Source organism: Cydia pomonella, chromosome 5 (assembly GCF_033807575.1).
Source record: "Cydia pomonella isolate Wapato2018A chromosome 5, ilCydPomo1, whole genome shotgun sequence".
Taxonomy (NCBI): domain Eukaryota; kingdom Metazoa; phylum Arthropoda; class Insecta; order Lepidoptera; family Tortricidae; genus Cydia; species Cydia pomonella.
The window spans coordinates 19,597,496-19,624,783 of NC_084707.1; the positions used below are offsets into that span (position 1 = coordinate 19,597,496).

At 36.2% G+C, this 27,288-nt stretch overlaps 1 protein-coding gene across 2 annotated transcripts in view; it reads left to right on the forward strand.

Moving 5' to 3' along the window:
- Positions 1-289: 289 nt before the first annotated feature.
- The window catches only part of LOC133518028 (alpha-tocopherol transfer protein-like), a 35,348-nt gene continuing 8,349 nt past the window's right edge, over positions 290-27,288 (forward strand). The window contains exons 1-2 of one of the 2 annotated variants that reach the window (XM_061851571.1): positions 290-505; positions 24,760-24,939. In XM_061851571.1, coding sequence (XP_061707555.1) covers positions 415-505; positions 24,760-24,939 — 271 coding nt within the window. In that variant the 5' untranslated portion in view covers positions 290-414. Of the gene's footprint in view, positions 506-19,161; positions 19,322-24,759; positions 24,940-27,288 lie in introns of those variants that run through there. The other variant, XM_061851572.1, reaches the window with a different exon arrangement.

Sequence of the window (27,288 nt, forward strand, 5' to 3'; positions counted from 1 at the left end):
CGTGAGGAATCCGGACTAATCCCAATAAGGCCTAGTTTACCCTCTGGGTTGGAAGGTCAGATGGCAGTCGCTTTCGTAAAAACTAGTGCCTACGCCAATTCTGGGGATTAGTTGTCAAGCGGACCCCAGGCTCCCATGAGCCATGACAACGCGAGGAAGAAGAACTTATTATAACGAGTACCCTTAAATCTTATAGAAAGACTATGATAATAAAATGATTGAGATAAGCTCGTAATTGATCAGACTACATTTATTTAACAACAATCAGCGACCGGAGAAATGCGCGCCGAAGCGCAGGCGGCACCAGTCTCGATCCAACAGCACTCCGCGCCGCTCGCCCTTGCCCTGACAGGGAAAGCATGATACTACTTTACAACTAAATCACGAGTGTCGCACAAACTTTAGACTTGTTACATGAAAGTTGAAGGGAAGAAAACAGTGAGCAAGATGCCGGAAGGAATAGAGCCCGTGTCCAGAGTCATCTACCGCGAAGTCACGCCGGAGCGTAAGTTTGTTGTTTTAGTTGACAAATTAGATCACTTGCTTTTTACATCGGATGTACTTTCACTCTTATTTGAGAGGGACCGGAAATGATTCGGCAAAAATTTTACCGCTTAAAATATGGTACGTAAGTTCAAAGATACTTACGATACAATTATTTTTAAAATAAGGATTGATTTTAGAATTATTCTGGTTTAATTTCCGGGCTCGTTCGTGGTTACTGCAAACTATTTTTATTTTTAGGGCTTCGATTTTATTTTGGTCATGTTTTATTACATGACAGAAAAAGTAAACTTCTTTCACCTTCATGTTAGACATTATTGTATTGTGATTTGTGACCCAAATTATCTAAGTACCTAAATATTAAATTAGAACTTAATGAAAAGTTTAAAAGAGAAGTACAAATATGTACCTAAATAAACAAATAGGTACGGTGTGTTAAGACAGTATGAATCATAAACAAGTTTAAATTCATGAAAAATATTTTCAGTATGAATTAAGGTGACATTCAGATGGCCACTGAAGCTGCATTACTGGTACGACATTACTGCGTCGGCGTTTTCTGAGTGACGATTGAACGTCATAATCGCGGAGTAATGCGGCGGCGAACGTTACTCATTTTATCAAAGACTGGCGACCCGCCCCTACTTCGGACGGATTACAGAAACAAATTATACACATAAACCTTCCTTAAGAATCACTCTAGTGATTAGTGAAAACCGCATGAAAATCCATTCAGTACTTTTTAAGTTTATGGCGAACATACATACACACGGGCAGACGCGGCAAAGGAATTTGTTTTTTCAACGACGCTGCAGTAATGTCGCAACACGAATGCAGCTGCATTTGACATCCGAATGTCCTCTTAAATAATTAAAGTATTCATCATAACAAGCAAACAGGCCGCAAATGATTCACGTATTTTATACGTATTCTTTCGATGGACAAATGTGGAATAATACAGTATATATATAGATATTCGTCTAATACCTAATATAAGCCTAGTTACTATAGAAAGTACTGAGATTTCCCTCGCCTAGATACCTTTAAGATGTTTACCGCGAGATCTGAAAGAAACTTAAGTGTGTGGCTTACACTTTCAATTGAAATATTCAGTTCAGTTAAGTTTTCTGAATAAATAACTTTGTCCCTTCAATGCTTTTTATTTCCTCTCCTTTGGGAGCAATTTATTTCATTCAAATAGCTACCCATGAGATGGTTTTATATTATGATTGGGAGGAAGTAGGCAATTGATCGCAATTTTTCGTAATTCGTTATGCTATCGATGTTCTCACCATTTGAGGGATATGTAAAACAAAGCATTCTAAAACTATTTATAAACATTAATACCTACTATAATGTTTATATAATTAAGACTAGACTAAAAATCTTGATTCGTCCACATTTCATTGAGTACACTATGTATTCTTGTATTTATTTCATAATCAGTTAAGTTTATAACTTACGCATAAAATTTCATGTTATTTTCAGTAAATTAACGTTAGTTACCGTTCATAACTAGATATTTACATTCTGTTGCAAATCATTCCAATTTCACAATTTAATTATAATTGATATGTTGTTTATTTATAATGGGATTTTGGTCGAAAAGTATACATTTAAATTATGAGTCCTCCGTTTTTCATATTAAATATTTTCTCTAGCCTCCGAAAAGTCAAATAAACATTGTGAAATCATGCCTGAACTTAGAGCAATGTACATTTTCGTGCGTTAACTTGTGTAAATTAATGTAAATATAGCAAACACTGTGACCCCTTCGCGAAGGGTTACAAGACACTAGGCATTAAACACCTTGAATATACGCATTATGCGCACGTAAGCGCCCCAAATTCGTTTATTATTTTGATAATGTATTTGCGACGTCTGTTACTCATACCTACTTTTTAGTTATTCTGTTTTAAATACAGGTATATACCCGACTTTAACAGATTTTGTCAGAGTCGGGTATGAAATACCAACAAACAATAGGCGAATAAGGTCGAAACTGTTAGGCACAATTTTAAGTTCAAGCAGAACGTTTCGCTACATCTTTATAAAAATTACCATGTCACTAAAATTACTACTAAAACTAATTTTATTTAAATTAAAAATAAATCAGTTTTTAGATCTTTACTGCTGAAACCACCTGCATGTGCATAGATTAAAAACAAGATTACGAATTTATACGATAACTATGTTGTGATATCGTTGAATATTCTTTCGTTCTACTTCGCTTTATCTATATCACAAGCAATAAGTATATTTATTTAAGACTCAATAATAAACGTAAATGTCACAGTTCACATATTTTACTTACTTAGAACTGTAAAAAAGTGATACCCTTTGATTGCTGACCGTACCTTGTGTTCTTTCGCACGTCTAGCAAATTATCCCAAACTGATGTCAATGCCCTTTTTCGTTGAAGAGTTCCTTAGATCACTATCCGACTACACCATAATATCAGCTTTGGGTTAACAAATTACTTATTGCAAAGTTTATATAAAGGAAGGAGAAAGTTTACCAAATTTCAGCTCAATCAGACGCCGGGAATTGGCTACAATTTAACTTACAACAATTGAATCCATATACAAATATACAGAGTGAAATTAAGTAAATCCGTCTATTACTAAACATAGAACATCCTGATCATCGTTGTCATAGCAAGCTACACACACATAAAAACAAGTTTAAGTTCGTGTGCCATTATAGTGCTTTTGCGATATTGCTAATGCAGTGATTCAACTGCTTTGTTAACTCGTTGAAACTCACGCGATTGTTCTGTGATTTTCCACATTTTCTAATATAAAACAATGACATATATTATGGTGAAACTATTTCGCAAATAGGTAAAGAATTGTACCGCGTAAGACAACATATCTAATTTTTTTTTTTCAATGGTAAAAATATTTATTGACAATAATGGATATATACAGATGATTACTATATCTAATTAATTATCATCATTTAAAGGAAAACACACACCACCATTTTTAAATCTTAGGTTTTCGATTGTACAAAGTATTTTGCTATCATTTTCTTTCCGATATTAAATAAAATAAATGTTCTGATGGATTCCTCAATTTGTACCTCATTTGTTACAGTTTAGTTGAAACAAATGTGTTACAAATTGAGGAAGACTGAGATATATCACACTCAAGTTTCATTGCATCACTATGAGTAAGTACTTCATAACTTAATAACATCGACTTTTGAGAATGTCCCACTCAATTTATTTTATTTCTCATCGGAGTAAGAGCAAACGATAACCAGTGTAATTTCAATTAAAACTAATACTTAGGTACTAAAAACTGAACTAATACTTATCTACGTAAATTTTGAAAGTGCACTGCACAATACACATAGCATGCATTTTAGGTACTTATTAAATTATTATGATGCTTATTTTTAAAGTGCGAAAACAATTTGTGAAATCCATTTATTGATCAAGCGAAATAATTAGATGTAATTGTAATAATTTTTCCTGCAAGTTCAAACAAGAACAATGGATAGCTGAGGGCATTCAGTGCACAATGACAATTGACAATTACTTGACACTTAACTATGATGAAAGGAAGTAGCGTGATCTATTGATCATTGCTGATTATTTTCGCAACTTAAACTCAACAATTTAATATAAGAATTAATGTGATCAGATAAATTACTTAGGTACCAACTGAAAGTCCCACAATTTTTTTGTCGCAAGAGGTAGAAATTATGACTTTCGGCCCGATTCGAATTTTAAGATACGTCAAAAGTGACGTTTCTTCAAACAAAACGTCATTCTTGACACGGCCATATCGAATCGGGCCGTAATATGATATGCAATATCAAAGTCTAAACATAAGAAATATTACCAGCGGAGGTTATTTGTCTTCCATCTGGACTCTAAACCAGCTGGCCTACCAATCGAGAGGCACGGTCTATTTCTAGATATGTGAGCTTTTTCAGTACCCCTAGTGTAAATTTAGTCGATAGCGAAACGTGACGTACGCGTTTGCGTTAAGTCTCATTTTGTATGGGTTTTTGAACAGCGCGCCAAGCGGGACGTTTTGGAAAGTCAAAAATCTCATACAAAATGACACTTAACGCAAACGCGTACGTCACGTTTCGCTGTCGAAAATATTTACACTAGGGGTACTGATCTATTAATAATTTTACAGTCTGTCATTAAATCGAACGAAGTAGAATCTTCACTTAGTAAGTAAAAGTTTAGTTGTAGTATGTACCAGACTAGTACCAATTCCTGAAAAATAAAATTTCGTCACACTTGGTCGGAAAAGATCTTATTTCATGAATGATATCATGGGTGTATTGAAGGACAAAAGCCTAAATTTTTCCCGCGAGAATTATGGATATTGAAAAAAAAACTATAACTTTCGAGGGACATAAAATAGCCTGTATACACTTCGTTTGTACCTATAGGATATGAGGACTGTAGAATTGTAAAATACATACTATTTCAATCATTGTCGTGTTCACTCCGAGGGAAAATATTCAGAAACCCTATCAAGCCATACCCGTAAGTAACCAACTAAAGCTGTACATATGTAAATAATTTCGAACATTGTCGTTGTTTTGATGTTTAGATTAAAATAAATAATTGGTCAAACGATCTAGTAAAGACGCGCAACGGAGAGATACGCGGGATCAATAGTTCAGCGGAGCATTTTATCATCTGATTTTGTTTATTTTTTTCCTAACTTTGAAATAAATCATATCCTATCACATAGTACAAAAAATAGGTACGAATTATTATCAGAAATTACACCGAGTATCTTTCGAAGTGTCAAGGAGAAATTGATTTAGAAAGTGGTACACATAAGGCCACCTGCACATAGTTAACCACAAGGTAACTATAGTGCAAGGTAAAGTACCCTTAAAAGGCTGAAGACCTTGTCATGCAAATACTGATTTTGAAGAAATTTACATCTGAAAATTAACGAAGTAGCGGCGAGGTGAGCCGGCGCGCAGGGACGTCCTGGCTATTTGCATTATGACTCACGCTGCACATTACCGCAGTTAATGAATGATTACGCATACCATAGGTAAGTAACTACGCATATGGGGTCCGTTTTTCTTTATATTCATTCGTGTGTTATTACTGCACACGCATATACTACTAAGTATATACGTATCCACGCTTATGATAATTATTAAATATGAATATTTTATTGCATATTAACTTGGGCATTAGGTACTACGTATTCATGCAATATATATTATGGATGGGTAGTACCTACCTGTTTGGTATTAGTGACCAGTATTTCGCAAAAAGGATGAGCTATAATGATTCCAGGACATATTATCAAACTATGCGCGACTGTTTAATCTAATTATTATTAACGAGATTCAGAAGTAGATTTACTAGATCATTTTTCCTAGATTCCTTACTTGTGTGGCTTTAATCGCCTATTTCCACTATTCTGTTGGGATTACCGCGAGATTCCACTATTTTAATACAGCATTATATTCGTAGGCGACAACAGCGTTCATTAGTGTTCAGCGTCCGGGAGCTCTCGACTGCACTCGGTGCAAGTGGCACGTCGGTCGCTCACGTCCGCGGTGACCGTGACATTCGAAGCACCAACATACAGAAGACATGTTATAATGTCATTATGACGTCAACTAAATTTAGCTAAGCATAGCTGCTATCGAAAAGGATTTAAAATTTTACTATTCACGATATCTGCATTGTCTTGGTGAATAACAATAGAAATAGCGAGATATGCAGATATACATAGATATAGAAACGCGTATTAATAGCTATTGACTATTCTTAATTATTTTCTTTTCTTCGAGAGCTAAAACAATGTAGAAAAAAAAAAACAAATTATTTTACAATCAGTCACTTCCCTCCACCCTCCCTGCCACCATATTCTATGTTTTAGAATCATTTAAGAGACAAGAATGCATATCAGCCATTTTTTATCGCTCCACTCGCTTCGTCTTACTTTCTCACCTCAACTCAACAGAAATGATTGAAGGAAAGTTCATTCAAAAATAAATAGTGATAGGCAATTTTCCTCAAGTCGCATCGGCGCCAAGTGCCAGTGAAGTCAATGGGGTCACGTCTTCACGTCTCGCCGACCGTGACATATCTCCCGAGCCACTATCAGCCACTGATCTCTCAGTTCTTATTAATCGAGCACGTTATTTCTGATTATGTCGAACGTGTGTGTATATAAAAGTGATAAGGAAAAATTATGGCCAAATTGAATTGATTGCGCATAATATGTCACTAAGGGGCATGGCACACTGCGTCCGATTTGCAAGTCGCTCCGATGTCCAAGTGGGATGTCGCTATAATACGCGCATAGCGTTGTCTCGCTCAAACCTTAGAGCATGTAATAGCCGGAGTCGCCTTTAAGAGCTTACGAGGTGTAAGCCGCCGGAAAACATGCACAACATGCATACTTATTGTATGGACTGATGTTTATCTGACATGGCTGCTTGTACGTTACGTATATTTGACGCGCCCCTCGGCAAAATCGGCAGACTGTTTTGTACAGAAAATGACAGACAAGGCGTCTCCAGTTCTAAGGCTCAAACTTCAGAGCGACGTGCGAATCGGACACAGTGTGCCATTGCCCTTAATGTTCACAGTGATCCTATTTACTTAGCCACATACACGTCACACACATGTAACTTCATAGATGGAGTTAAATTCCAGAAAGCGCTAATGACGTATCGAAATGAGTCAACTCAAAGCTGAAACAATTCATCTATTTGGTTATCACTCCACTACTGACCTACTTATATTGTGATTTATGACCTACCTAACCTGGCTGTTTAATACGATTTGGTACTAAAAACAAATAATATAAAATTTAGAAAAGAAAAATGACTAAAAATTAGAATATCTAAGCTTTAATGAGGTTAATTCCGTAAAAATAAATTCCGTTGTAACTGTTTACGTCGTTACAAAACAATAACAACAAGTGCAGATATATTTGTATAAGTTTTTCTTACATATTATTAAATATCAGGCTTAAAGATGAAGAATGATCCCCTTACCACCTTACCTTACGTTTTAAGCTACAAGCTCGTGAAGAGTGATATCTGGATGACCATGACGTGTCTCAGCTATGTATCCTTTTTAGTAGCTGAATCCTTTACTAGATTGTTTGTAATCAGAGTTCAAAGTGTATTGATTATTCCCAACATTTTTCCCTAAATTAATATGTGCCACATTATTAAACAACTAAAACAGTAAAAAAATTATAACATCTATTTTCACTGCGAAATCAGTGTTAGAAGTTGAATAGGCTAATTCATATTAATGTAAGTATATAATATTCAGTAAGAGATGTATGAAAAATCTTACCAAAGGTTACACTATTTATTTACGGGATGTCGTTGATCCCCTGGAGGATGGGCCGTGCGCTGGTGTGGGACGCTACTTGCGCCGATACACTGGCAGCTTCCTACTTGCCAGCGACCAGCAGAAACGCCAGGGCGGCGGCTGACGCCCGAGAACGTTTTAAAACTAATAAATATAGCTGTCTCGGCACCAACTACGAATTTGTAGCTTTTGGTGTCGAGACACTTGGTCCGTGGGGCAAAGGTGCGCGTGGGCTTCACAGGGAGCTTGGAAAGCGATTGAGGGAGGCAACGGGAGACCCTCGCGCAGGCAGTTTTCTCGCGCAAAGGCTTGCCGTCGCGATACAGCGCGGGAATGCTGCCTGCGTGATGGGCACCCTGCCAAGAGGCCAGGGTCTGTTTTAAGTTTTTTTTTTCTAGGTAGGTTTAGTTTTAGTAGTTTTATTTTATAAGTAGTCATAATTTAATTTTATTCAAAATGTATCCTTTTTTCATCATAAATAAAGTTTTTTTAATATTTATTATATATACCTATGATAAAGTTTTTAAATAAAAGATAATTATAAATCCCAAAAAAAGGCCCAGAATCACATACAAAAAATCATCAACTTCTGGGTTTTTTAAAGTTTTCCGACATTTCGTCTTAAAATAAATATAATTTTTATAAATTAAAATACTGCGTAAAAAGTAAAAAGTCGGAACAAAATATCAGTTATTCTATTGAAATAACATACAGAAACGAATAGTTTTTGTCTGATTATGAATAGAATTTGATCTTTTTGTTGTGTAGGCTGCATCCTACACTATGCATTTAAGGGATAAGATATTTAAAAAACCGGCCAAGAGCATGTCGGGTCACGCTCAGTGTAGGGTTCCGTGTTACTCTTCCGTCACAATAAGCTAAACTGGAGCTTAAAGTATAGTAAATTGTTAACCAAGAGATGAAACGGTACCTTTCACCCGAGTTAAACTGCAAATTAAAAATGCAAATTTGCATAATCAGTAGGTACCTAATTAAAGTCTTTTTACTATGAAGGGAAAACTTTTTGCGATAACTCAAAAACAGCTAAACTGATCATGTCCGCTATAGTTTTCATTTAATGTCTTTCTTAAGCTCTACTTCCACGATTTTTTTCATATTTTTTGGACCTATGGTTCAAAAGTTAGAGGGGGAGGGACATCTTTTTTTTCTTTCGGAGCGATTATCTCCGAATATATTCACTTTATCAAAAAATGTTTCTTGAAAACCCCTATTAGTTTTGAAAGACCTTTGCAGCGATATCCCACACTCTAGGGTTGAAACGAAAAAAAAACGACCACGGAGCAAAGCCTCGGCCAGACAGACAGACATTGCAGACAGACAGACGGACATGGCGAAACTATAAGGGTTCCTAGTTGACTACGGAACCCTAAAAAAAGCATCATCTATCGATTTTAACAATTCCAAAGGTCAGTCGAAAGTTCGCTCCAGTCAGAGAACTGACTAAATGTTTGACAGAAACAGAGTCAGACATATTAATTTGATATATTTTATCACTAGACCTTTGCAAATTAGCCTTCGTAACTTTTGAACATTTTTGCTTTTTTTGAATTTCGACGGAATGACTTCCATATCTCGTTGTTAGATGTTTTAAAACACCTCTTTACATAAGTTACCTGCCTTGTAAACGTTGCATATAAACATGCATATATTATTAATAAATTATAATGCATTTTTAATGCCTGCACATTAATTACCTGCGTACAACATACATGCAATCACCTATGACGCACATATTCTTACCATTTTAATGAGAAAAACTGGACAACCAGTAGTTCGGGACTGTTCTTTATTGAGCAAGAAAATTACTTAGGCTGTATTCTAACGAAAATGTTATACCGATACGTCCGATACTATAATTCTAGTTAAATAATAGTGGGTTGCTTTCGTACCCAAGCTGTTGCCTTCCTGTCTCTCTACAGCAAGCAAATACATGCAAGCAAAAAAAAATCATTATAATTTTAATACGTTAAATGCATATTTGTGAAGGCCCCTTGCAATAATTAACATGCGTGCGCGCCCCGCGGCTTGCGACACGCTTATCTTTGTTCCGTCCTCATTTGTTTTATTTATCTGCTGCCGCAGACATGTAAACATTTTGTTGTCTGACTGTTATTCCTAAGGATCGTATTGGCTTGACCTCGCAGCGGAAATTTTAGTCTTCCTGTAAAAACAGTAAAAATTTGCAACCATGAAAAGATTTGATAGGAGCAAGCACTTAGTAAGCACTCGTAGTTTGTAATAACTCTATATATTAAATTAATATCTATTGTTAAAATACATGAACATTTTAATGGATAAATTAATGCCTTAATGTATTGTTTACCAGATAATCATACCTAATTTGTAGAAGGATTAAAATATAATAGTTATTGTTTAACCCCTCGTACTAATGCTAATATTGATTGCACGAGCAGGCGAAAGTTTCCGAAATTGAACCACGAGCGTAGCGAGTGATTCGAAGATGAAGTCTTGAGCGCTGCGAGGATTTTAAGGCGTGGGGGTTAAACAAATTTTGTCTTTGAGTGAAACACTAAACTTTTCACCACACCAACGCGTGGAAAATACTATGTGTAAAATAGTACAAATCAAATCCAAATATAATGCTATATATTTATCATTCAAAATCATCACTTAAAATTCAATTCCGCTAGCCAAAATGAGAAAATAAATCAAAATGTGCATCTAATTACTTTTTTTTTCTTTATTTAGGATTACCAACAGATAATACATCTTACATGCTCTTAAATCTATATGACAATCTGGACTGATGCTTATCTAATTATACTTAGGTAACCACATCTTGTGGATAAAATACAACTTTGTCATCAGTTTTTGAAGTGTCTTTACCAGCTGGTGTGGTAAAAAACAATAGAAAGCAAACCTTGGTATGTGCCTAGCAAGCGGCACTAAGTATCTATTTATAAACGATTGTTGTTGATCGCCGAAAGTTTGAATAATTTTACTTTACAAATAAACGTAATTACTTGCGTCATTTATAATGACGCTAATCATTCCGATTCGGGTCACTTTCAAATGGGCCGCAGAGAACAGGTCCATTTGTAACGGATACATTGAAACAAACGCATTTGTTGATATGCTTGATGCCACGTGTTGCAGTGCATCAACCCGCGCTGGCGAGCGCCCAGACATGTGCTCACACGGTGATGCTGAGAACATTAATCGATGTATGAAAAATGACATAATGACCCCGTTTCTTTCTATCCTCTACAACTAGCTTCATTTGTAAATGACTTTCCTGGGGAGTCCTAGTACCTAGTCTAGTTCAATATACCTAGATCGATTTTTACGAATGTTACCCTACAATATCAATATTAAATAAACTTACTTTGGTTGGTTACCATTAATTAAAATCAGTCACTTATAACTGTTTAAAAAGTTACGTGAAGCAAACGTATATTTTAGAGAGGAAGGTTTTAAGGTTTTAACACTTTTAACAATGATACCACGTCGTTGGCAAACAAGCATACGGCCCGCCTGATGATATGTTTGATTGAAACATAAGATCAACCTGTTTTTAGTTTTTTTTTTTTTGCTATTCCATATATACCTATAAATCTATACTAAAATGATAGTTCGAAATCCCCAAATAAGTATATACACTATACACTTATGACGGGGCCACACACTCAACGAGTAGTATGGGATGTGAGGGAAGTATACATGGCAGTATGGCGGCCGATGACGAGTAACGTGCCCCTCGCTATTTCCCATACCACATCTCGAGTGTATAGCCGTGCGATAAGAATTATACGCTATGAGCCAGCTAAGCTACCGGTCGCCTTCACCGAACCCCCGCTCAAACGGTATCACTAGGCTAGGGGTCGTGGTGGGGTTGGGTAACGATCGGTAGCGAAGAGCTGGCTCATACACCAGCAGCACACACCGTCCCCCACACGACGGTCAATAGACCTCCCCACCGACCCGCGACAGCCGCCGTAGCCGAAAGGCCGAAGCGCCCACTCATACCTCCCGCGAGGGAGGTATCGAATGACATCCAGTCAGTATACGCTAAGATGAAACCGGACGTATTGCTGGTACCAACTTGTACTTACCTCCTTACATTTGTCGCATAGCATATCTACCTACTATTAAATGGAAATCTTAATACTTATTATACAGTACTGTGTGCGTCAAACTATATAAATAGTGATCTAAGTGTAAATATAGGTACTTAAATAAATAATTTATGATTTATGCATCGTAAAATAGAAGCTTCCCAAATGAAGATGCAGTAAGAGTGAAAACCGACTCTTGCGTTGAAGTTGGCATAGGTACGTAATACTTTCCGGCTCATTACATCATATTTCAGGGATTTTTCATTATTTTTTTATGATATAAGAGGCAAATGAGCAGACCTATCGCCTGATGGTAAGCGATTACCGTCGCCCATGGACATCCGCAACACCAGAAGGGTTATAAGAGCGTTGCCGGCTTTTAAGATTGATCATTTTATTGAACTTTAAAAGTTTCGGCATAAAGACTATTCTGCGACTTATTTTGAGTGTATATACCATTAACTATTACATAAATATAACCACACATTTATTCACATGCTATTAATAAACATTTACACCTATGAATAAGTACACATTAAGTACACATGTAAATGAAGAGATGGCGGGCGGCAGAGCCGACAGAGGTGTATGGCAGGAAAATACATACTACTCATAGAACTCGTACAACCTACTCGACAAGTAAAGGATGACTCACATTACACCGGCCCGGGGGGTTCGGTTACCACGGGATGCTTTCTGTAGAAAACGAAGTCGGACGCCCCGGGCCGGCCCCGGGCCGATCTAACGTGAGTCATCCTTAAGTGGGACAAGGGCAAGCGAAAGATGATACCTACTCAATTAAAGATAAAATCATTTTCCTGCCTTTTGAGATGAAAATCCCCTTCATCTATCGTTAACTCATTTAGAAGAAGATTTCCTTAGAAATTTTAGGAACCGTAAAACTACACAACTATAGTCCAATACTGCAACCATGGTCCACAAGTTCGAAAGGAAATTAAGTATCTATACCAATGTTCCTTTTGGTTTACTCCTAGTTTTACCTTCCATTTATAAACATACTTTGCCTTAGAACTACAAAAATATAGTAAAATACACACCTGAACGAGAAAAATTGAGTTTATTTGTGGACCATAGTTGGGAGCTTTGGACTATAGTTGGGTGGTTTTACGGAACTTATCCTTCACAGAACCAACCACCGTATTTACCGATTAAAATTAAATGATACCACGGTAGGCCAGATAATTAGAGTGCACGAGGCTTTATCATTTAGTTTATAAAATCTGGTTTGATCAAGCGGTCAATCATTAGTTACGTCATACAGATCTTATAGGTACAAGCCATTAGAAATTTATTTTACGTAACTTTTTAAATTCTGTGTCCAAGGAGATATTTGATTTATATTAAGGATCGGTTGTACCCACCTTGCACCAAACCGCCTATCTACAGCTTTGATCAACAGTGTCAACGTCTTCGTATTTTTCTTGTATGAAAAGATTTAATCTCTAGTATCAGATGACAACTTTACTGCCACCGCCATATTCACCATATCTGGACAATTTTAGAAATGTACACATGGAACAACTGTTACAATCGACAATCCAGTGAAATGTATGAAAATACACAATGTAAAACAACAACACGGAATGATCTTTTGTCTTATGAACGTAATATTTATGTACATTTGCAAGTTCATCTCGATGTCGCTCGTCGCATTCTAATTGGATTGTGCTAGAGCCAGGGCTGGCACTCATTAGTACAATTGTAGACCATTTGTGGAGCGACAGTGTACAGGCGGATCTGTGCCAACTCAAAGCCGATAACTGGCAGGAAGTGGCACAGGATCGGGACAGGTGGCGTTCTCTCGTTTTGGAGGCCAAGACCCTCTTTGGATCACTGCGCCACAATAGTTAGTTTAGTTAGATCAGTAAAAATGTATACATGGCCCATTATGAAAATGGCTTAGAACTAAATACCACAAAAATGCACATTACATACCACCTTACAGAAAATCGCAGCCAAATAACACTAGACCCTACTCATAGTGTTGTGTTCCTGCCGGTGAGTAAGGTTGCCAGAGATCAACGAGGGTGCGGAGTGTTAGGATCGGCAACGCGCATGTAACACCTCTGAAGTTGCAGGTGTACTACGGAGACTACTTGCCATCAGGCGGACAGTATGCTTGTTTTCCACTGACTTAGTATAAAAAATGGTAAAATTAAATATGCCTATATGCTATAAAATCAGCGTTCAAGAGTTGTCTAGACTCTAGGGGAACGTAAGTAAGGCAATGAGTGGATATGATTTGAAGTTGATGAAGTTGATTCATCCATTATCCCTTATTTTTTGTTTTAAAGTGTTAACAGCTATCATGAGCGAACAAAATATTGTAGAATGTTGTTAGTTAGTTACTACTAACTAGATTAACAATGGGAACGCAACAAAGAAAGAAGTTCCAAATATAAACCGAGAAAGGACATCGCTAGGTTCTGTCCTAATAGGGAGCGTGCATGAACTGTAGGAGGCAGCACAGGAGCCGTCAGATTTTTGGCGCGAGGCGTAAATGTGATGTTTATTGTTCCGATGTAGCCCACAAGATGGCAGAACCTACTATGCACAAGAAAACACGTGACGTGTAAATGTACATGCTTATGGTTCCGATTCAGGCCTCAAGATGGCAGACCCTCCAACGCGCACCTATACTGGATTCGCTTGACAGTGACAGTAGATTTATTCGACAGTACTAGATGTCGCTAGTCTTTGTTGACAGGATAGCATTAAGCAATTAGTAACGTTTCGATATCAGTGATATCAAAACGTTATGGTATTCTTTTTAAACGACTTCACTTAGTTAATATATTAAAATCATTTCTTTGTGCAGTATTTACTGTGTGTTTCGGCAAAATATTCAGTGAATTTAGATATTTTGCAAAACTTTTCATCTTTGTTTGACCTTACTCCATGTCTGTGGGTATAGGTAGAACCTGGTAGGTACCTACCTATTAAAATAGCCGTCTTTGTGTCTCTCTTACGTTAGGTCAGATATCAAAATAGTTATTGACGAATGCTTTATTGTACTTTCCAAATAAATTGCCATTTTTAATATTTTTTGTTAGTTTTATTATAATTTACAAAAATTAAACAAAGCTGTTTCTAGTAGGTACATGCATATTAATATATTCAAATTAATTTATTGAATAATCAAGCTAAACAAAATTCTATGAAATTATGATGATAAAAATAACACTTACACAGTCTGTACCTACCATCAAAATCGTTACCGAGTTAGCTTAGTCTGACTCTATAATGGAGGGATAAAAAGATGAACAATCTGAATTTTGACAGCGGCATAGTGAATTAACCTGTCCTGTCAAATTCTGAAATATTCCGTAGTATAGGTAGAGAGATTAAAGAAAAATATTACATCTCAATTGTATCACAGGATCACAGGAAATTTAGTTATAAGTTTCGGATTTTCATCAAACACTGAGTAACTGCTCATACATGTATTGAGACTACGTAGGTTCTGTGCAAATAACGTACTTTCTCAAACTCTAAAAAGCTCTGCATTAAGTCGCTCGTTGCAGCCCTGTTTTGGTTGGCAGCGGCAGCGCGGCGGCGCGTTGCTCCCGCGCGGCCGCGCTCAGTTCTAGGTCACGGGCTTGTACATTGTACAAGCCTGTACAATCCACTTTTGCTCTTACATTACGCCATGTTTATAAACTCAACTCGCTTCCTATCAAAATAGAGCTTTTTAGGTTATTAAGAGCCCGGTAACGATTTTAGAGCAAAAAATTCAAATTGATAGATTTGGTCGTTGAAATTGTACACCTATATATTCACCGCGTAAATTATTGCAGGTGACTAAATAAACACCCTGTATGAGTTCAATATTACCATTACCTGCGTCAGTACGTTTTGTTTGTTTTTGATATTCTGTTTAGCCCAGAAAACAGCCAAAACAATTCGGAGTTTTAGAGGAAAAAAATCGAAACTAAAATTACCTACTCCAGAGCACGCGGTCGCTGTGGCCAAAATCGGTCAGAAGAGCATCATCATCGGTGACAGTAAAAAGGGAGGAGTGTTGTCATATCACATTTTTAATAGTACATTACGATACAAGTGCGAAAAATAGGAAATTCGAAACGAGTGGCGATAAATTAAAACACGACCGAAAGGAGTGTTTTAAATCGACACGAGTTGCGAATTACCTATTCGCACATGTATCGTACAACGTTTTACAGTACATATTTTATTTTCGTACTAGTGCGGTAAAGTAGCACCATATGTACTGTAAATGTCCATTATTATTTTGTGTATGTTTGTTACCATAAAAATTCGTCATTCTAAACCGAATATATACCTATTTCAAATTTGCCCCGATTTTGTCAAAATTCTGTTCTGATGAAGGAACCCATGAGAAATTGAAGGAAATTCTCGAGTCTTATAGGCATAAATAACATTTTATTTAAAGAGCCTGGGTCAGTAAATATTAACAGTATCATAAAAATAGCACCGCAGAGGTACTTACTTTTTATGCCAATGACCTTCGTGGATCAATAAACTAGTGTTCCACCTTTGGAACGCCGTATCCGCTTAGGCATGCAGTGTTTTTCAAACTACGCCTAAGAGATAACTTGGCCATTTCACGGGTAATACGTAAATAGTATAGACATAATATAGATAAACACCATCATTCAATTTTATAAATGATGTAAACATAATGATGAATGACTAATACTTAATTCAGACATGCAAATTAACAGAAGGTATTTTGTGCGTCACTAGATATTGCTTTTAACTCACAATGCTACTCAACACTAGATGGCGCTATTTACCGCCGCTCGAACGGCGCGCTTGAACAGTCTTCGTAACTAATTGCCATCAGGCAACAGATGTCACTATCATGTGTGTTAATGTTAGTATCATAATTCGTTAATTCTTTCCGATAAAATCGAGGTTATTTTGATAACTGGACAGCGATTATAATGACAATGATATATTTAATATTGTGATTGTTGTAACCACTTTTGGCCATCATTGCCAAACCTTTCTTGGCTATTATTTCAATCAGTTAATAAATACAATTATTACCCATGTAGGGATAATAACATCACATCACCTCACCACGCGCCTGTGTAGCTGAATATGAGCCTTGTTGCCGAATATAAAACTTAAGTAGATATATAATAAGAAATAAAACTTAATGATAATTTTCTAACACAGATTGCGAAGACCTTACTCACAAATAAGTATTTACAAAATTAGTCTATACATCATACATGTATACACTTATTTTGTACATAAAAATACCGGCAGTACAGTTTCTTATCGCGTGCGAGCAGAGATTTAAACAGCCTGACAAACAAACATCATATTGTTGGACATTATTAAATTAAGTAATATAATTCCAATCTTAACGCCATTACGACAAAAGCGTCACACCAGAAACCTCAGTGATTGCTTCCCTTTCTAACAATCAAATACCATCCAGGTTGCCAGAAATAAATTCAAACAGCGAACAAACAGCAATACACAAGCACCACGAGCGTAGCCCAATGTAGCTAGTGCGAGTACTTACCCGTTATGCTCTGTTCGCCAAGTTGCGCCCATAATGAATGAATGAAGTTACGTTTTGGTCGCGGTCTTTGACTCCGCCATCGTAACTGATGCAATTAGTGACTTGAAACGGTTACCTTTGATGTCCACTGTATTGAGCTCTCAATACCGTCGGTAGACTTCAAATATTTCGAGCTCACCTGAATTTAAAACATGGACAATTATTTACTTACCAAAATAAAACCGTAACTGTAGGGACACCGGGGTATACAAAAATACCTAATTTAATAGGGCTACTCGTAAACTACCAGATAATGTAGATCATTTCGACCTTATTAAAAATGTCATATTTTTAGAGATAGAGCTAACTACACTTTGAAATCCACCCACAGATGTTTTCTAAAGTGTAGTGGTGGTTAACTAGAATCATATACGCGCTATAGTTATTTTTTTAGCATTATAAAAAAGATAAACAATCTTGATGTGTCTTTTTATTGAAAATAATTGAAAAACGCTTTAAAAAAATAGTTTCTTTTACTTACCCCTCTGTCGAAAACCTCGACCAATGGTCAATTGTATTGTATGGACCGACGTCAAATGTATGGCTATTTATCTGAATAACCATACATTTGACGTGCCCCTCCCCCGCAAAAATTGGCAGACTGTTTTGTACAGAAAATTACAAACAAGACGTCTCCAGTTGTTAAATCCTCCAAGCTTATGAAGGCAAATGAATGTGAATAATCGTATATGATTTATAATTGTTACATATTTGCTGTGACTTCTTTTTAAAAGGTGTTTCTTTTTTATTAAAATACACGTCATTCCCGCATACCTCCTTTCTTATGCTAAAAAAAAAAACTTTAACTACCTAATGTCCGAACGAAGTTTCGGTTTCGACAGGTTTTAGCATAAAAATCATGTTCCGGCCGAAAGTCCGTTTTCGGCTCGGCTTGCTGAAACTGTATTTTTACTGGTGTCCGGCTTCGGCATAAAAATTATTAAAAATATTTTGACATAAATTCGACCGACGGTTCGGTCTCGGTTGTGAGTTGGTTTCCTAATATGTACTGATAGAACATAGATTCATTGTCTAACCAATTTGCAGGATGAACGTAAGTGGTATGGAAAATATAACCACCTAAGTACTTCACATTTTCCCCGGACGCATTTGGGTTTTTCTGCTTACTGAGTACCCATCTTCTTAAAATCTAGTACACTTTACATTTTAAAATTTAAACGTCTTCTCAACAAAGTTTAATCATGACTAGATAAGTATAATTAAATATATTCCATCGTTGGAGTCTTATTTATCAATTTACATTGTGGATAATGTCAACACTTTGAAGATTCGGTAAATATCGTAATGGGTCATAGTCATCCTCAAAGTCGTCAAATCTTAACGAATTTAACCAATTCGTACACAATACGCGGACACTTGTTTTATAGAGTTGATAAAAAAACAGCAAACACGGATAAAGTAGCTACGGTCAACAATTACGGCCTGTTATATTGATCGCTTGCCGAGCATTCGCTCAGGCTTTTCAATTTATGTGTAGTTTTCAACTAGGCAGAGTTGTTTGATAACGATCGAGATTATAATATTTATAATTATGCATGTACACGGGTGGTTGGTTTGTGGTATATTGATTCGCCTGAGGCAAGCACTCGCATCTGAAACGTAAGCAATCGGAATGAACATCTTCGCGGGTACCACTCGTGGCACATATACAAGCCGCCCGTCACGCACCACGCCGCATTCGCGTTCGTCCTTCATTGCGCTCCGACCGTCCGTCATAGCAGCCGTTTTGTGCATTCTTTGCGAAATCCTTAAATTCGGTGACACTAGCCAAAATGGGAAAACGTGAGTAATTTGTTTTTTTTGTGCAACCCAATACGCAGCGATTTTAAAATTTGCGGATTCATTCGGTCTGTTTATCTTTTTGTTTTAATACACACTCTTTTAATTGCCTAGTATCTTTATTGGAATATTGGGAATTTTATCCAATGAAACTTTTGTAACTACTCAGTCAAAATGACATTTTATTGTTAACATAAGTCTACTTGCTTTCTCTATTTCCTGGTAGGGTAAAATTCAATACATGGGTTTCATGAGATTAGATGCAAATAGAGCATTAAAATTATAATAAATAAAACCAAGGGACTTACATCTAATCTTAACCAGGGTTTATATTCATTTTTAGTAGGGTAATCGTTTCATGTAGGTACTACCAGCACTATTAAGATAAAGGAAGGCGAATGACCGCAACAATGACTACTATGAAACTAATAATATAATATGATAATATGAGTCACTGCTTTATTTACTTTTCCAATGAAATAGCTAACAAATATGCATTCTTAAACGTATCCTTTACGAATTGGTACGCATGTATCTACATTGAGTTGCAATTATTGCTAATGTGGCACAATGTACAATGTACTCTTAATCCACCGTTGTCAAATCTTAAAAACGATATTTGACTAAAGTCAGTAACAATTACACGTATTGAATTATGGAGGTACCTACTGTACTTAACAAGTAGCAGGTGTTAGACTCCTAACAAGTAGACGTCAGCTGATTGTGTTTTCTCATTTTGTTATTATTAGATGCTAAACATTAACCCCTTATTCATATACGTGTACTAAAGTTACGATGCCGCTGATCATCGTTTGTCACTTTCCATCATACCAATACGTCGGAAAGGAACAAATGATGATCAGCGGCATCGTAACTTTAGTACACGTTTATGAATAAGGGGGTAAATATTTATTAGAATCAACTTTTTTTGTCTTTTTATGTTAATGTACAAAAACCTCGCCTACGTGGTGGAATAGGTAAAATAGCCTACCCACATAAAAAAAAACATTAGCCTTTAAGGTGAAACAGGTTTGTTGACGCACAGTACCCTAACGGTACCTACCTACCAAATAACGTCAAACCCAAACACGAGTTTTTTAGAACAGGTTGCATAGGACTAAAAATAACTTAAGTGGCTGACCAAATCTTAAAATAACCCCGGCATGATTGGCTTTAAAATAAGGCAGTTTAGCGTGAAAAAGTTATTAAGTAAACCGGCCTACTTACCTGGCTGTCTATCTTTTTATAAAAATAAATCAGCCAAGACCATGTCTGGCCACGCCCAGTGTAGGGTTTTGTAGTTACCATTTTATCAGAACAGACCAAATGGGAGCTATTATTAATTAGTAAGTATCATGTAGATAGATGTAGATACATTACAAGCATAAGAGTACCTTCGCAGCGCTTTGTACGTCTTTTTACTAAGAAGAGAAGACTTTTGCAATAACTAAAAACGGCTGGACCGATCATGTTTGCTAAGATTTTATTCATATTTTTTGGACCCATGGTTCTAAAGTTAGAGGGGGAAGGGGGGCATATTTTTTTTATTTCCTGCGATTAATTCCGGAAATATTAACTTTTTAACTTTATCTTTAAATGTTTTTGGAGACCCTTATTTGTTTTGAAAGACCATCCAAGAATACCCCACACTATTGAGACAAAGCACAAAAAAGCAAAAAATCTTTTTGTGCGGCAGTAACCCTAAAAAAATGTTTTTTCTTGTTTTTATTGTCTTGTTATTTTACCGTTCTGTCGCCATGCATAATTTATGTATCCATGCCAAATTGCAGCTTTCTAGCACTAATAGCACGATTTTTAGATATTACGTAGAGTGGAGTGGAAATAAAAGGAATTCAAGTTTCCGCCTTTTATATAAACCTCTTAACACTTTTTGAACAGCGTCTTCTCAGAGAATTGATGAGGAAACATAGTTTTTTCTTTAAATTTTAGAAGCTACTTAATACCTTAGTTAGTTAGTGCTTCTGGGCATTTTCCGCAACCCGACAGCTGTTGTGCCTATTTTGTGCAAAATCGAGGCAGCGGTACTCTAACCACCCCGGCTTCTCCACAAAGCTCTACCTGTATACTTAAAACCTAATTAAATTGCCTTTTGTTGAATATTTAACTTTTTTTATTTGACTTCACTCTGAGGTAGTTACATGGAATTTCCACTTTTGTGTATTTGCCTCTGTCAGAGGTTAGATTGGAGAGACTTCCTGACAACCCAAGATAAAATCCAGTTAATTGGTATAACTTATTCGTAAGATGATATTCCTAAAAACATAAAACAAGTTGTGAAATGGAAAATGGAATGTCTCTGATTCAATTGTGGCATTGTGGATAACGACAAGTGAAGATTGTCAATTTTCATTAAAAATTAAAACTAAATATTTTAATTCTCAAATTGTGTTGTCTAAGAATACATTGCAATAAAAATGAGAAAACTCCAACAATCTCATATTTTTCAATATGATTTTATTTCAATTTTATAGTATAATATATACAGATTATAAAATAAAAAAAATACTTCATAACATAATTAACAAGACAGAAAAAAATATACCAGATAATTCGCTGCTTCTTTTTTTACTGAAGTACTCCTTAATTAGGTAATAACAAATTATACGTGGGCAATATGTACAGAAAGTTTCTATAATGAGAACCTTAGAGATCACGACCACGCAGTGAAAGAAAAGGTTTATTGTTTGAAAATCTAACTCTTTACCTACTTTTAGAGGTACAATGTATTTGGATGTGATGTGCATTTTAGGTATGCTGGCAGTTTGAAAATTGTGTGTCGAACGTTTTCATAATTTCAATCCGAGAAAATTTCCGTGCTAGAATTTTATACGACTTACAATATGATTTATGTCAACAACAAAGTTGTACCAGACTTCGAGTACTAATCTATATAGAAGTCCACTTCTCGTGTGAGTGTTTGTGGTAGGTTTTACAAATTTTGTCGCTTTCGTCTTAATCTAATGGATTAAAATCGAGAAGAACGTCTTTACAGTGACTATCTATACTAAAATCGCAGCTGAGTAATAATAAGTTACAGATCTCATATCAGCAGATTCAGACATTAAGTATCCAAACTAAAAAAGCGGCCAAGTGCGAGTCGGACTCGCCCATGAAGGGTTCCGTACCATTTATGACGTATTAAAAAAAACTACTTACTAGATCTCGTTCAAACCAATTTTCGGTGGAAGTTTGCATGGTAATGTATATCATATATTTTTTTAAGATTTTTCATTCTGTTATTTTAGAAGTTACAGGGGGGGGGGGGGCACACATTTTTTCACTTTGGAAGTGTCTCTCGCGCAAACTATTCAGTTTAGAAAAAATTGATATTAGAAACCTAAATATCATTTTTGAAGACCTATCTAGGGAGTATTAAAAATAGGTCTTCAAAAATGATATTTAGGTTTCTAATATCATAGACACGTATGGGTTTGATGAAAAAAAATTTTTTTTAATTTTATGACGTATTAAAAAAAGTACTTACTAGATCTCGTTCAAACCAATTTTCGGTGGAAGTTTGCATGGTAATGTATATCATATATTTTTTTAGATTTTTCATTCTGTTATTTTAGAAGTTACAGGGGGGGGGGACACATTTTTTCATTTTGGAAGTGTCTCTCGCGCAGTTTAGAAAAAAATTATATTAGAAACCTCAATATCATTTTTAAAGACCTATCCATAGATACCCCACACATATGGGTTTGATTAAAAAAGATTTTTTGAGTTTCAGTTCTAATTCTAAGTACCTATGGGGAGCCCCCAAAATTTATGTTTTTTTTTTCTATTTTTGTGTAAAAATCTTAATGCGGTTCGTAGAATACATCTACTTACCAAGTTTGAACAGTATAGCTCTTATAGTTTCGTAAAAAAGTGGCTGTGACATAATCGGAAAGACAGACGGACATGACGAATCTATAAGGGTTCCGTGTTTTGCCATTTCGCTACGGAACCCTAAAAAGCGCTGCTGGCATAGCGGCAAGAGCGTGCGACTTTCAATCCGGAGGTCGCGGGAAAGATCCTACATACGTCAGAAAATATTAATCTAAATAAAATATATTACAAAACTACTAAGGGCCCAAATTTTCATGCTTAAAGTGCCTAAGGAAAAATGAGCCGTGTACTTTCAGGATGATACTGTTCTAAAGAAAATGTATATGCATTGTCAGAAATATCAATAAATTACAGAAACGGGACTTAATCGCATATTGAGTTCTAAAATTACTTCCGACGTTTCCAAGACGGCGTTGTCCCCGTGGTCTCGGCGAAAACTGGCTAAAGTTGACATCAACATCTTCTAGCCGCGCGAGTTTTTAGAACTACCCGCACTTGGTCTTGTAACCCGATTGAAATTACAATGTTTTTTTATTTCAATGGCTCCATTGGCTCCCCGCACTTTTCTGCTGTAGAAATGCGCGATTAAGTCCCGTTTTCGTAATTTAATAATGTATAAAAATCGTGAAAGTTTAAATCAGTGTTGTCAGAAATAGTTAAGAAAATTATAAAAGAAAATATTACCTTTCTACTACAGTTTTTGGGATTTTATTAAGTTTCACCATACCATATGTCGCTCATTGTCGAAACTTAGAAAACAAATAAATCTACGTAACCTTTTATCATTGTTGATTTGTCCCTATATTATGTTCCTTATTTAATCACCGGCATGCATTTACATTTTGGCATGGGACCCTGAACAACACATACCTATTGCTAATGTTGCCCGTGCCGTGGCTAGGCCAATATGGCAGGTATGACATAACACAATAATTTGTGTCATTATGAGCATAAAACAATAATTTGTATACCTACCTAAATCTATACATGAACATAGAGAAATAAGTAAGATATGAAGATTATTCGACGAGTCCATACCTATAACATTCACGTCGACTAACCCAACCTCTTTTGATTTAAAAGTGTACATTTTCAATAAAGGCTCTTTTCTAGGTTATCAAATTTCAAAAGACTAAAAGGTCTATAAGATAACCTTTGATACGGACTATTTTTACGAATGACCGAAGCGGCTCTGCAAGAAAATGAACATCATCATGTTATCAATGTAAACCGGGGCAATATGGTCATTGGTCGTTATCCTTATTGATATTTGGCCAATGCTCTAAAGTCCAAATAAAGCGACCTATTAATTGCATGCATTTCCTTAATGTTCTTATTTATCCTATAATATCAAAACACAAATGCTATTCAAATGTAATTCGAACGTAACGAAACCTAATGACACGAACATTCAGAGTGCATTAAAACATGTACTAAACAAATACACACCTTTTTTTGTCAGGTCTGTGACTTCTGTGAGACGTAGTCAAACAAATATACCTAAGTTGGACCACATTCAGGTTAACTCCTTATACTACATTATTTTAAGCATTCTGGAAAATAAAATAACTCATTTTTTTCTATTCTAGTGTCCCAGCACATGTTGACGGATGTGGACAAGCTGCCGGCAGTGCAGCTCGGCGACTTCCTGCTGCAGATAGAGCTGGACGAACCGAGCGACACTTTCCGCGAGATCGCGCGCAAGGAGCTGCGGGAGACGCCAGAAGTCACCGAGTCCGCCATTGCTGAGCTCAGGAAACTTCTAGAAGGTAAGAGATAAGAAGAAACTAGATGATTTGTCCTTATCACATCAACTGTTGATGGACGTGGCCAAGCTGCCGGAGGTGCAGCTCGATGACTTCCTGCTGCATATAGAGCTGGACGAACCGAGCGACTTATTCCGGTAGATCGCGCGCAAAGAGCTGCGGGAGATACCAGAAGTCACCGAGCCCGCCATTCCCGAGCTCAGGAGACTGCTAGAAGGTAAGAGATAAGAAGAAACTAGCTGACTTGTCCTTTTCACAGCAACTGTTGATGGACATGGACAAGCTGCCGACGGTGCAGCTCGGTGACTTCCTGCTGCAGGTATACATATTTATGGGTGCTTTAAATTTGTCTCTTTGAAATATTTTTACAAATTACAAATATGTAACTCTTTTTGTTTGGATATGCAGTGGTTGTCCTCTACCGCATACAGGAAATTGTACATTCATTTGTCTAGCTGAATTAAAATTCGATGTTTTCAAATTTACCTTTGTAGTAAACTGTATTATATTGAATATTCGTGAACGACGCAAAAAAATACGAAGACAATGAATTATTCAAAATTTACAACCATTTATATCTTATGACAATAGAATCAGAAGTGGACAGGAATAATCAAACTTGAAAAACAAGCAAATAATGAGTTTGCAAACCATATAATCCAGTAGCTTTGTCTCCTTTTCAGGCGTTTTCGAGATAAAGCCTTTCAAAGTTTATAATTTTTTCGAACTTGAGTTAGTAGGGTAAATAAGTGCAGTGCATCCTGCGCTTTTGTCTCAGCCGATGCCGCTTGGCATGGTTGTTCCTTAGGTCAAACAAAGCTGATTTGGCCTGATAGCTATGAGATCGTACCGTGCCTTCCCCTACAACAAAGGAGGGAAAGGCTCGGCTCACCAGGTCCAATCTATGCTATATTTCTTCCTGCTCTTAGCAACTAGGGTAAGTTATATATCATTTTCATATATTTTCTCCACAGGTTCAATCTATGCTAGATTGGACCTGTGGAGTTTTTAGGGGTAGTGGCGGAACGATCTCATGACTACCGGGTCAAATCAGCTTCGTTTGATCTTAGAAACAATCGTGCCAAGCGGCATCGGCATCGCCTGAGACAAAAGTACATACTCGCTGTAACTGCACTTATCCTACGAATTCAAGTTCGAAAAATTATACATTGAAAAGCTTATTTCGAAAACTATTAGATTTACAGAAACAATTCTAGTCTCATATTGTAGCAAATTTAGTCAACTTTAAAAACGTTTTGAGAAGGTACTAACAAAAACTAGTTTTCGCGGTTTTTTCGATTTTTGACAAAGTTGCGTTCGGCGTTCGAGGTCACAAACTTGGATTATTCATTAGGCCGACGTCATAAACAAGTCTGCAAAAACTCAGAACTACCGGATGTGACGCAAACGCATAAAGTTACCGTATTAATACGTTATATTACAAATTTCAAAAATGGAAGGTTTATTCAAACACTTCACTCACACATGCAAGAGGGGCTTTAGTATAGTTTTTTTTCCATAGATAGATGATTCCATGCGCGACATAAGTATAACGTGCAAAACCTATAGGTTTAAATTCAAGGCGAATGCAGTGTTTAAGCAGATGTGAGACCTGATGGGAGTGCACTTAAGTACTTCATGTGCGACTTTACTTTTACTGCTGGTAAAATAGGTACTGAAATATAAAAAGAGGTGAATAAAACGAAAATGAGATTAATAAGTTATTGAAATCTGTCTTAGAATCACGTACTCTTACGATCCTAATAAGTAGTAAGATCGAAAAAGCGTGGTACTGAGTAAAAAGAACATACAATAATCTAAATTGAAAAATTTATATATGGAACTTTACCTAGAATTTTTCCAAAGTCTGTTTTTTTCTATCCAACATTGAACCATATTTTAACTAAGAATTGTTAAAAGATTAGCCTGATACCCTTTCATTTTAAACATCTGATGATTAAAACCGATACCAGGACCTGGTAGTAAGAAAACAACAATTTAATTAGCAAATATTTACGAGTTACGACATTTGTTCAATTATTAAAAAACCGCCGTCTAGTCATCCTTATTTACTCAAACATTTTTTCTGTGCTTATAGTCATTAACAAATAATACATATTCTTAGATAATCTTCCTATTGACGTAAACGGACATGTTTAGCTATTAAAATGTTAATTTCTCAGGGCAAGAAATTTTTCATTAGCACTCTTAGTTACTATTGGCGAATAATTTTGTACGCTGCTGCGTGTTTATAAAAACAATATTATCTCTGACGTCTAATCTTAATTTTTGATGAATTGCCTAAGATAACAGGTATATATCTGTCTGATCCAGCCAACGCTTTACTTTCGC